The sequence below is a fragment of the Juglans microcarpa x Juglans regia genome, chromosome 7D (assembly GCF_004785595.1).
Source record: "Juglans microcarpa x Juglans regia isolate MS1-56 chromosome 7D, Jm3101_v1.0, whole genome shotgun sequence".
Classification (NCBI taxonomy): Eukaryota; Viridiplantae; Streptophyta; class Magnoliopsida; order Fagales; family Juglandaceae; genus Juglans; species Juglans microcarpa x Juglans regia.
Window position 1 is genome coordinate 9630329 of NC_054606.1, and position 13484 is coordinate 9643812.

The window sequence follows — 13484 nt, forward strand, 5'->3', positions numbered from 1 at the left end:
TCGTTGTATTTTATGAAACTATTTAGCTAAGAGAAATATTATATATGTGATGCTATATATTTTCTAAGAAAAATACTATATATAAGAGTACTTTTTAATTGCTTTTTAACAAACAATATTCACTACAACAGAATGTGTCTTTTGTGACAAAAAAAATTATCACAAAAAAATGAGAAACCGTCACTAAAGATATTTGATGACGGTTTGTAACCGTCACCACGACCGTCACCTAAAGTGCGTCACAGAAAACAATTGGTGACGGTTTACTGTTCAACCGTCCCAAAAAAAATTTTTAGTGACGGTTGGAGATGTTCCGTTTGGTAGAACGTTCGAACGTTCTATTTTTTGTGACGGTTGAAAACTGTCACAGAAATTTACATTCGAACGTCAAATTAAACGTTCGAATAGTAACCCGACCGAATGGCGTTCGAATGAGAGAAGTTGATGTTCGTTGAATATAGTTCGAACGTATCATATTTACGTTTGAACATTTATGCGTCCGAACGTTAATTAGAATAAACGTTCAAAATTCCGTTCGAACGTAAACGAACTAATGTTCAAACGTAAGCATTAACGTTCGGACGTTATTTCGAATGTAAATGAAGGAGCGTTCGAATGCAAGTGGTATGTTTGGAGGTTTGTTGGAACGTTAATCGTTGACTCATTCGAACATTTTGTTCGTTCGAGGGTCAGAACGTTCAAATGTAAAGGCCTACGTTTGAATGTTACGATACAAAATATGTATTCACGTTCGAACGTTGGTTCGAATGTGAACAAACGTTCGAACGTTTTTACTTTACATTCGAACGTACAGATCAGATATACTAATTTGATAAAATTTAAAAACATATTACTTATTTCATCATATTACATACCCTCAATTAAAAACTAACAATGTCTTATAAAATTTTAAAATTAGATATTAAAACTAGCCACCACTACAAAAGACAAATTTATTTCTTCTTTTTTCCTCGCCCATCGCGATTCTGTTGCAACGACATAACACGCTCCATTTGCACCATCATCTCCTGTTGCACTTGCTCTTGCACTTCACTGCGTATTCTTTCCTCCTGGTCTCTCTGTTGGTCCTGCAAACGCGTCTCTAAATGAGACTATCGTTCTAAGAGAGACTCTAACTCTTGTTGTCTCGACCTCATATATTCATTCTCACGCCGTGCAGCATCTAAATTTGCTGTAAGATTATTAATTTGTGAAGTCGATGAGGTTGAGGAGGATGAACATCTATGCTTGATAGATCGTCCCAAACCTCTTGCCATACTAGACTGTGGCCCGAGCACTTACTTGAATATGTCTATGTCACTAGGAGAGGATTCCCCAGAAGTCGACTGCATCTCGATCATTTTTTCCTGTAATTTGAAAGGTAATGATCGTAAATAATTAGTAACGTATTAAAATAAATAGAAATAAAAACTAAATTAGTCAAATGTTACATAAATAATTTATTTAACAAAATTAACACTGCTTACATAATTATCTACAGCGACAGGATTCATCCACTCACTATGCTCATTAGTGTGAGCAGCAGCATAGACATAAATGCGGAAAAAGTTTTCATGATCATCACGTTTCTAACAAAGCGACATTAGCAATTTTCAAAATATAATGTTAATACTTAAATAAAAGAATATCAGGAAAATAAATGAAATCTAAAATTTTTTAATTACCATTTTTTCAACAAAACGGTGGAATGACCTTGAATCGGCATGATGGTGGACAGTCAGAACGGATCTATTATGTGCATTTGTAGAACTCAAGTGCTATAAAATATATTAAGAATGTTAATTGTAATATGTATACATATAATATATAGAACGAATATGAATGAAAATAATTAAAAGATATAAATGTAAAATACCTGATAATCTGGAGATGCGAAAAGATCACAATACTTTCTCCAATCATCTAACTTCATCTGCTGAAAAGGAGACTGCGTAGCCTCTTCCAACTTCTCAAACTTCTTGAAGTGGTCATGACATCGTCCTTTGTGACGTCGGAATAGTGTAGCCATCAACTCATTCACGGTTCTCAAATCCTCGCTACGGCCAAAGTCGAGGTCGAATTCATCCTAACAATGGAATCTACAAAAATATGATATACTAATCTAGGTGAAAAAAATGTACTCTTAAAGTAAACTCACCAACACACGACTTCGAATGTGCTCCTTAATCTCATTTGGAATATCTCGCCATGAGTGCACATAAAATGGAGCATAAGCTCGAACTACTGTGCCAATATAGGAGGAAAACGCTGCTGCACTATCATCCACTCCTCCAGTTGAATTATCAGGAATTGTGATCTTCAGTTTTCTGTGCCTTCTATTTTTTTCAAGAGAGATGCCATGTGTATAGCCACGACCACGGCGTGCAAATGCGTCAACTACATGATAATAGATAGTATAATTATAAATTATATAGTTATTGAGACAAAAGTATTAACTATAAGATTAATTATCAACGACAATATTTCCTTACTGGTAGGTGTCGACTAGCTGTTGTTCTCTTCTGTGTTAACTTGATCTTCAGCAACGGATTCCTCGAGTGGGAAGTCCTCAATGGGTTCAGGACTTGGACTTGGCGGAGGCACATTTCTTCGTTGTCGTTTTGGCGGCATTCTTGAAAATAATTAATTATATCAAAGGAAATTAATTAGAAGAAATTATGAAAATTCAAGATATTTTATAGTACCTATATGAATTAAATTTTTAGTACTTTTATTCTTCATCTTCGGATGAATTTTTCATGCTTGTTTCAGAATCTCCATTAATAACATCTTCATCATCATCATGCACCTCTTCTTCATTGTCCTTATCCACCTTCTATCCGAATTCTGATTCGTCTTCATATTCTGACTCTTCCTCTTCTTCTTCCTCCTCACTTACTTGAATTGAATGATCATTTAATACAGACGGGTCGAGATGGATGGGTGAGACATCATCTCTATACAAGGGGAGCAACTCGAGTGCACCGAGGTCAACAAACAAGTTAATACCCTCTCCATCTTCCTGGTATGCCTCTACAATCGGAGTGTCATGATCTTCATCTCCACTATTCTTGTAATCTGCACTCGTTCCTGCTTCATATATATTTCGAGGGACAAATTTTTGTACGACTCGCCAAGTTATCTCTCCATTATCTTCATCAACACTTTTCATTGGATCAATTAAGTAATAGACTTGGGTAGCTTGACAAGTCAATACAAATGGATCATCTTCGTACCATTTAGATGCAGTATTGACACTCGTAAAGTGATTATCCCTATGTATCGAAACCCGACCACCGCCTAGATCCCACCAATCACATTTAAAGACATATGTTACAGACCCACCCAGATATTTCAGTCATGTGGGGAGTAGTAGTCAGCAGCCGCCGAGTACATCTGCGAGAGATGCACGGCCTGTTTGGGTTGATGCGGTGATTTCACAGCTGACTGCACATATCGATCATAAGATCAATCGATCGCTCGCGGCTATAGAGGCGTTTGTATCTGAGATCGCCTATCGTGTAGGTATCCCCAACGACAAGGTTGATACCTTGACTGAGGAGGTACGGAGTTCGAATTTCGCGAACAACGCTATCATCTGAGTGTTGTTTAAAAAATTCGATCATATTTTGTATTTTGTTTTTATTATTTATAAAGAAAAATGTTATTTAATATTTTTATGGTTTTTCACCATTCAATTCTCAATCTTCTTTAATGTTATATTTTCCAACTTTAATACTAAATCTCTATACTTCAAATATATATAAACATAAATATATATTTATATATTACAAATTGTGTATATATAAATATATACAAGTCAATTTTTTAGACTTGTTCACAAATTATGCACTATAAAAATCACAAAAATTTTAAATTAGAGCCATTTAATTTAAATTTACAATCAACATTCGAACGTTATTAATTAACGGTCGAACGTTGGCGCAAAACATTTCACGTTCACACGTAAGTTGCCAGAATATTCGAACGTAAATTTGACGTTTGAACGTAAATTTTCAATACGTTCGAACGTTAAAAAAACCTCATCTGTCTTTTGTGACGGTTTCTAGAAACCGTCACAGAAAAGGCCTTTTAGTGACTGTTTGGGGACTGTCACAATTTCCCTAACCATCACTAAAGACCAATTGTGTTGTAGTGATTTGTCTAGCTTAATTATTCAAGTCTCAGGCAGCAATTTTATGATTTGATCAACTTTATAATTCTCTAATTGAAAATACTATATAGTACTTCACCTTTTAGAATGTACCCAACATGATGATGTGCCACAGAAGGGCGTAATCGATATGGAAACCTAACCGACCGTATCATGACGGGACTCGAATCTATGAAGATAAGTCCGATTGTGATATTTGCATTGGACAAGCACTATCAGCTACTGAATTGTACTCAAGAAGGTAACATCCCAAACTAGGTGCTAAAAATCATATCTATAGGGAAGTTTTGGCATATTGGGTCTCCTCAACCTTGTAAATAACCCACAAGGGACATATCATTGAGATATAGATTCATTAGCAATTGCAAGAGCATAACTCTTCGTGGACTTATGCATCAGAGGTATCCCCTAATGAGTATCCTAAGTCTTCCTTGTTAGAGTGAGCAGAACGAAAACAGAGAAAGCATAAAAGGATGGAAAATTTCCTCATTGTATTTCATCCATAAAGGCTGTAAAATATATACACTGTGTAAAGGAATCAAAAGGGAATAAAAGTTGTTACAGAACCGTAGACAGCAACAACTTCACCTCAGGTCTCTACGGTATTTACAACATAAAGCATATTATCTATTTGTTTATTTTTCTCAAAGGTATTTATTCTAATACACCCCTTCGAGTTCAAGGGTGTATCTACAACATTGAGACTCGATTTGAAACGAAGAAATTTATCAGAAACAAGTGGATTTGTAAGCACATTAGCAACCTGATCTTGTGAACTGATGAAGGAAACTTTTAATGTTTTGGCAGCCACTCGATCTCTAATAAAGTGATAGTCAATATCCATATGTTTTGTCCTTGAATGATAAACTGGTTTGGCTGAGAGATAAGTGGTACCAAGGTTATCACACCATAAAATTGGAGCTTGAGATAAGTGAATGCCAACTTCACAGATAACAGTTTGTAACCAAATGATTTCAGCTGTAGAAGAGGCAATGGATTTATACTCTGCCTCGGTTGAAGATTTGGCCACAGTAGATTGTTTCTTGGAACTCCATGATATGAGATGTTTGCCTAAGAAGATGCAATAACCTCCAGTTGATCTGATCATCAGGACATCCACCCCAATTGGAATCAGAGTAGGCTTGAAGGGTAAGACTAGACTTTGATGCAAAAAATAACCCATGATTGATTGTGAATTTTAAATATCTTAAAATTCGTTTAACTGCACTCTAATGGGGAAGTTTTGGTGTATGCATAAACTGACATACTTTGTTAACTGCAAAGGAAATGTCAGGTCTTGTGATGGACAAATACTGCTAACCACCCACAATGCTTCTGTATAGAGTGGCATCCTCAAAATCAGGAGTATCATATTTGGATAGTTTAAGGGATGCAACCATAGGTGAGGGAGGACATAGGATTTGCTTGAAGCATTTTGCTTCGGGTTAGCAGAGCTTTGAGGTATTTACGCTGAGATAACATGATACCCTCTTGTGTATAGTCAACCTTGATACCCAAGAAAAAGGTAAGTCTGCCAAGGTCTTTTACAGGGAAGGCACAACCTAAATCGTGAATCAAGGACTCAATGGCAGTTGGTTTTGAAGAGGTGATGACTATGTCATCGACATACACTAGTAAATAGATCTGAACATCATGATGAGTGAGAATGAAAAGAGAGGAGTCAGCTCTAGAGGCAGTAAAACCATAGTCTAGTAACCAAGTGATCAACTGAGCAAACCAAGCTCTTGGAGCTTGTTTGAGGCCATAAATGGCTTTTTGAAGTTTACAAACATGATGAGGCCGAGTGGGATCAATAAAGCCCTGAGGCGGTTACATGTAAACATCATCAGATAGCAGACCATGCAAAAATGCATTTTGAATATCAATTTGGCGCAAAGGCCATCCTCTAGAAACAACAATTGAAAGCACAAGACAAATTGTAGAGGGCTTAATCACTGGACTAAAAGTGTCATGAAAATCAATACCAGGTTGTTGATGATACCCTTTAGCTACCAAACGAGCCTTTCTCCTTTCAAACGAACCATCCGAATGTGTTTTTGTGCGAAATACCCATCGGCAACCAAGAACATTTGTGTGTGGAGTGGGAGGTACAAGCGTCCAGGTAGAGTTTTGAAGAAGAACATCATATTCTTGCTGCATAGCTTGTTTCCACTCAGAAAACTTGAAGGCTTGAGAGAAGCTTGAGGGCTCGTCTGGAACCTGCGCAGAGAGAGTAAGACAATGTCGAGTGGGATAAGGGATAGTTCCATCAGTAAATTTTCGGGGACGAGTAGAGTGGGTTTGAGCACGTGTTATTATGGGAGATCGTGGTGGAATTAAAAGTGTAGAAGATGGCGATGGAAGAGAAGACTCAATGGAATTGAAAATTGGGGAAGGTTCTAGATTTGGTAAAGTTGAAGAGGAAGACGACGTGTTTGGAGAGGTAGGTGAGGTTTGTATGTGAGAGGTTGGACCGGGGCCAACTACGGACGGGCTGGGAGAGTGAGGCTATGAGTGAGGTGCTGGGCCCAATAAAGAATGGGAAAAGATGGGTAGTGCCGCTTGGGAAATGTTTTTTAGAGGAACTGTAGTGGGCTGAATTTTTGAGAAAGGAAATGAGTTTTCGTTGAAGACAACGTCATGAGAAATATAAAGTCTCTGATTTTTTATATCCATGCATTTATATCCCTTATGAGTGGAACTGTACCTTAGAAAAACACAAGAAGTTGACCGAAAATTGAGTTTATGAGAGGTATAGGGCCTCAGGTTAGGCCAACACTCACATCCAAACACTTTTAAGAATTTGTAGTCCGGTTCAGATTTGTAAACCATGAAGTATGGGGATTTATTTTTAAGTGTTGGAGTTGGAAGTAAATTAATGAGATAAACAGCTGTTTCAAAGGCTTCAGCCCAATAAGTAAAGGGAAGGGAAGAATGGGCCAAGAGATCAAGCCCGGTCACGACAATATGACGGTGCTTACGTTCCACTATCTCATTTTGTTGATGGGTGTGGGGACAAGAGAAACGATGAGTTATACCAAGTTGTTTACATATAGATGTGAGTGGTTTAAATTCACCACCACCATAAGTTTGAAGTGTAATTAGCTTGGTATTAAACAAACGTTCAACAAATGGTAAGAAAGAAGAAAAAATTTGATGCACTTCAGATTTCAATTTAATTGGAAAAATCCAAGTGAAACGAGTATAATAATCAACAAAGGAGACATAGTATTTATAACCAATGCGAGAAATATAGTGGGCTGGGCCCCATACATCTGCACACACCAATTCTAAAGGCCTGGTATAATGGGCCTAGCTAGTATGAAAAGGAAGCTGATGACATTTTGCAAGAGGACAAGAGGAACATTGAAAAGTAGATTCTGTGGGGAAAAAGGGCAAGCACTTAGAGTGCAGTACATGAGAGGCCAAGGTTAAAGAGGGATGACCAAGCCGTCTATGCCACTGACCAATGGACGTACACTCACCAAGATGAAGACACAATAGTGGGAAAAATGTAGAGTCCGTCACGGGTGGGCCCGGTGAGGAGGATTTTCTGCGTCTCCTTGTCCTTCACAGAAAAATGGGTGGAGTGAAATTCAAAGTATCAATTATTATCAACGCAAAATTTTAAAACAGAGACCAAGTTTTTGGTTATGGAAGGAACGTGAAGTAAATTACGAAGAAGAAAGGATGAGGAGTTGGAATGTATAAAAGAGTCATCGAAATTTTCAATAGGAATACCGACACCATCACCCACTCTAATGGTCTCACCACCTGCATAAGGCTCAAACGAAAAATTGAGATTAGACATATCATTAGTAAGATGATGAGTTGCAGCTGAATCAGGGTACCAAACTGATTCTTGAGATGGGCTCTGAGCAGTGTAATTTGTAGAGAATGTCTGTGGTGGCTCAAATTGATAGGAATGATTGAAGCGTTGCCTGCATTGAAGGGCAACATGCCCTGCTTTTTGGCATACTTGACAAATGGGACGCTGAGAGTTGTACTGGTGGGAGAAGTTCTGAGGATTCGACTGTTGAGAAAAATTATGAGGTGACGATGTGCGTCCACCACGAGTATTTGGAGTGTAGCGGCCTCTGCTACGGCCTTGACGACCCCCTCGAAAAGAGTTGCGCCCACGTTGATTTGTAGAGCTAAAATGCACCGAAGGCTCAACAGAAGAGATTGCAACACGATTATTATGAGATAATCGAGTTTCATGAATAAGGAGTAGTTGATAGAGTTCATGAGATGAGATGGGGTCGACTCGGGTAGTGATTGAGGTTACGAAGGACTCATATGATGAGCCAAGGCCATTTAACAAATAGGTGACCAGCTCTTTGTCAGATACATGTGTACCAGTGGAAGCAAGAGAATCAACGAGTTGCCGTACCTTCCCAAAGTAATCGGATATTGTTTGATCTCCTTTAGACAAGTTGGTGAGCTGGAAACGAATTTGGAACTCTTTTGCTTGAGATTGAAAAGAAAACATGGAAGAAAGAGAGGTCCATAGATGATGAGAGGCGGTAGATAATAGAACATGAGCTAAGACAGATTTGGAAATGGAGGAGAAAAGAATACTGAGGACGAGCTAGTCAGTCTTGTGCCAGGAGAGAAAAGCAGGATTCATTTTTCGGAGTTCAATGGAAGTTGTAGGAAGAAATTTTGGAGGAGGAGAGCAAGAACCATCGACAAAGGAAAAGAGGTCCTAACCCCGTAAATATGCAGAGGTTTGCACTTTCCATAGGAGGTAGTTTTCAGTAGATAATTTGGTGGTCACAATGTGTGAGAAGGATGAAGTAATGATGGAGTGGGAAGATGGAGGAGGAGGAGTTTCAGCCATGGATCTTAGACTGTTAGTCGAGTGCTCTGGATACCATGTTAGAGTGAGCAGAACCAAAACAGAGAAAGCATAAAAGGATGGAAAATTTCCTCATTGTATTTCATCCATAAAGGCTGTAAAATATATACACTATGTAAAGGAATCAAAAGGGAATAAAAGTTGTTACAGAACCGTAGACAGCAACAACTTCACCTCAGGTCTCTATGGTATTTACAACAGAATGCATATTATCTATTTGTTTATTTTTCTCAAAGGCATTTATTCTAATATTCCATTTCTGGTTTTAGGTCGTTAGGGCATGTCGTAGACATATTGAGAATTATTGCATCAACTTGTTGTTTAAATTAATTTAGTCATTCGATGGAGAGATTTGCTCTATCCATGACTGTCAATGACTGACCTTTATATATGCATGTTCAAATTTCACAAACTGGACTTGTTGCATGCTCGTGATTCATTGTCAATATCAAAATGGACCAAATTAATAGGGGATGTTTGGAAAAGTTTTTAATGATCTTATCCCATCTTATTTCTTTTCCAAACATTATTCAAACACAAATACTTTTAAACTAATTATTACAATCTTTTCAAACTAATCATTACAACTATCCAAACTTTCAAATAAAAAATAAAAAACAATTCAATATTTTCAAATCTCAAAATAAAAATTATATTAAAAAATTATATTTTAATAATATTTTAATTTTCTATTATTTTTATTCAACTTTTTTTCTCTCATTTCACAAAAACCAATAAATATTTAACTTAAACCATCTTATTATTATTCACAAAATCTTATTCTCATTTCATTGTCCAAGCATTCCCTAAGACGTTTAGAAAGAGGGATCGACCTATATAGCTCTTATCTTGAGCAGTACCCCCACTAGGTCCTATAATGCAGTTCGATTAATTTTGGGCGCAGCTAAAACTAGTTTCTAAAGGATGTGTAGATCGATCCGTCTACAGAAAGCTGATTGAGAAAAGCATGTGTACAATGCCCTTTTGAGCTCCTTATATGCAAAGTTCTTTATATCATAGAGTGCGGGCCGGTATCCTTGGCAGCCAAACATATATAAATATATAAGATATATTAGAGAGAGATAAAAGACGAAAAGCTGTATGTTATTGATGATCACATCATAATGCATTGCATTATTAGCTAGCTACGTGCAAATTATATCGATCATTTGTTCACTGTAGCGGTACTCCTGCGTTATATATAATGTCACCGTTGTTTTTCCAAATAATAAACAATAATTTTTCCATCCACCTCCTTATCATTATTAAATGATCGTAGCCACGTACGGATCCTCCAACTTACTAATTATTAAATGAACTATATATAATTAATGGCGTTCCCTTGAAAAATGGTACAAATTAAACCGTACGATTGATTGATATCGATGTAAATTGAGAAGACCATTTGATAACCAAGATGAGAATTAAAATGCAAAATTACTTGAATAAATACCATAATTTAACGAAAACCTTGACGGGAGAAAATGCCATTCTCTTCCTTTATTTCACATGCATGCCTAAGGTGTGACCCCGTTTTTTATTTGTAATAAAGATTGGTGCAGAATTTAAGTTTGGCACAAAACCAGTTCGGTGGGAGTTGGGTGAGAGAAATGGGTTATAATTAAGCATTTTCACATGTACTGTACAACGCATTATCCACAGTCACACTTCTTCTTATATAAGAGTCCCATTTGAATTCCCAACTACAAATCCAATTCTACTCTCTCTCTCTCTCTCTCTCTCTCCCCCTCTCTCTCTCTCATGGAGCATCTCATTTTAGTACTTTATGTTGTCCCTGTCTTCTATTTCCTGTTCTTGGTTTGGAAGTGGGTAGACGCAAAAAGAGATCAAGAATGTTACATTTTGGACTACCAGTTGTATAAGCCGACCGAAGACAGAATGCTAAACACGGAGTTCTGCGGGGAGATCATCAAGAGGACCAAGAATCTTGGTCTCCTTGAGTACCAGTTCCTCCTCAAAGCCATTGTTAGCTCCGGCATTGGCGAGCAAACCTACGGACCAAGGATCATGTTCTCCGGCCGGGAAGATAATCCCACATTGCAGGATGGGATCTCGGAGATGGAAGAGTTTTTCTTTGACAGCATTTCAAAGCTGTTGGCCAGGTCAGGAATTTTTCCCTCCCAAATCGATGTTCTTGTGGTTAACGTGTCCATGTTGTCCGTGGTTCCTTCTCTTGCCGCTAGGATCATCAACCGTTACAAACTGAGGAATGACATCAAGGTATTCAACCTCACCGGAATGGGGTGCAGCGCTAGCCTCATTTCCGTTGACATAGTCAGGTACCTTTTCAAGTCCTACAAGAATTTGAACGCTCTGGTCGTGACTTCTGAGTCCTTGAGTCCAAATTGGTATTCAGGAAATGACAGATCAATGATTCTTGCTAACTGTTTGTTCCGGACTGGAGGGTGTGCAATCCTTTTGACTAACAAAAGGGCCATGAAACACAAAGCCATGTTCAAATTGAAGTGCCTGGTAAGGACACACAATGGGGCTAGAGATGACTCCTATGGCTGCTGCATACAGAAGGAAGATGAACATGGGAGGGTAGGGTTTTATCTAGGGAAGACTCTCCCAAAAGCTGCAACTCGGGCTTTTGTGGATAACCTAAGGGTGATATCACCCAAAATATTGCCAATGAGGGAACTGCTTAGGTTTCTGGTTGTGTCCTTTGCCAGGAAAATGTGTCATAGCTCCAACAAGAGTACTGCTGGGGGAACCAAAACTATGCTGAACTTTAAGACTGGTGTTAATCATTTTTGCATTCACACGGGCGGAAAGGCAGTGATAGATGGCATTGGAGTGAGCCTTGACCTTAGTGAGTATGATCTAGAGCCGGCGAGGATGACACTGCACCGATTTGGTAACACATCGGCGAGTAGCCTTTGGTATGTTTTGGGCTACATGGAAGCCAAGAAAAGGCTGAAGAAAGGTGATACAGTATTGATGATAAGCTTTGGTGCTGGCTTTAAATGCAACAGCTGTATGTGGGAGGTGGTGAGGGATCTGCAGAGCAATGGAAATGTCTGGAATGAGTGCATTGATGCGTACCCACCAGAGTCCTTGACCAACCCTTTCATGGAGAAGTACGGCTGGATCAACCAGGAAGATCTAAGCACCTTCAAAATCCCAGATCAGTAAATCAAGATACTTAAAAAAAAAAAAAAAAAAAAAAAAAAAAATTCCTAGTTATTGCCATCATGATCGATTTCTACTTAATAAAACAAAACAAAAAACACTTCCCATCTGTCATTCTTACTGTTTCAATTATTTTCTGTAATTTATTATAATTAAGAAGGTTCTTTTGTGTAACTTTGAGATGTTTCTTATAGTTGAAATCTCCCGATCGATCGCCGGATCATTCCATGATCTATATCCCACGCTTTTTATCCAAAGCATAACGATTTACACAATTCTTTTTTTTTTTTTTTTGATTTTGTTTTTGTTTTTTTATAATAACGGACCAAATTTCATTCATTAAAAGTGGACATATAAAGTTGACTTAAAAACAAGCCAGTTACAAACATTAATAGCTTCCTAGCACGCTTCCGTGACTGATATGGTCTAGTCCTTTTATAATATATAATGGACCAAATTTTATTCATTAAAAGCCGACATATAAAGTTGACTTAAAAACAAGCCAGTTACAAACATTAATAACTTCACAGCACACTTCCGTGACTGATATGATCTAGTCCAGACGACAGATCTCTAAAAACCTAAGTTTAAGAAATAACACAATTCTGTCCACGACAGAGTTAACAGTATCCAGGTGAAAAAACCCCATACCCTGACTAAGCGTAGTAGGGTGCACCAACCCCAATATAAGCACCGCCTAAGCTGAGGGGGGACTACTCCAATCAAACTAAGGTCCGAAGACACTACTTTTTTAGATTTTTATCTTTCTAAAAAGTAAAGATAGGACATGAAATAAAATACAATGGGAAAACACTGCAAAAATAAAAAATAAAAACAGTTCTCCAAGAGGCTGCTGTGGCACATGCAGTACACGCGCCACTCTGGGAGGAAAATCGACTGTCGATCTTGGAAGTCCTAGACTCATAGACCCCAGAAGCGCCACTCATGGCGTCGACAGAGGGCTTCTCTGTGGCGCATGAAAGTCACGCGCCGAACGTCTTCGAGAACTTCAACCTGCACATGCGGGCTACTCGTTGCTCCGTTTGGTGCCGCATTTGGTGGTTTTGAAGATCGGTGATTGGGCAACACCATGGAGGGACATGTGCTAGACTATGATCGCTGGAAAGTTCCAGATCTACGATTATCCCTTATTTGGCCTAAAAAAACATAAAAACACAAAACAGAGCACTACACAGAGGGAGGGGGAGAGAGAGAGAGAGAGAGAGAGGGAGGGAGGGAGGGGGAAGGGAGCCGAAGCTCCCACCTCCTCTAGCCGGATCTGTAGTGAAAGTT

At 38.3% G+C, this 13484-nt stretch overlaps 1 protein-coding gene across 1 annotated transcript; it reads left to right on the forward strand.

Moving 5' to 3' along the window:
- Positions 1-10687: 10687 nt before the first annotated feature.
- Positions 10688-12305, forward strand: LOC121240108 (3-ketoacyl-CoA synthase 12-like). The gene has a single exon (XM_041137585.1). The coding sequence runs from the start codon at positions 10797-10799 to the stop codon at positions 12192-12194; it is 1398 nt and encodes a 465-aa protein (XP_040993519.1). The 5' UTR covers positions 10688-10796; the 3' UTR covers positions 12195-12305.
- The last annotated feature ends 1179 nt before the right edge of the window (positions 12306-13484 follow it).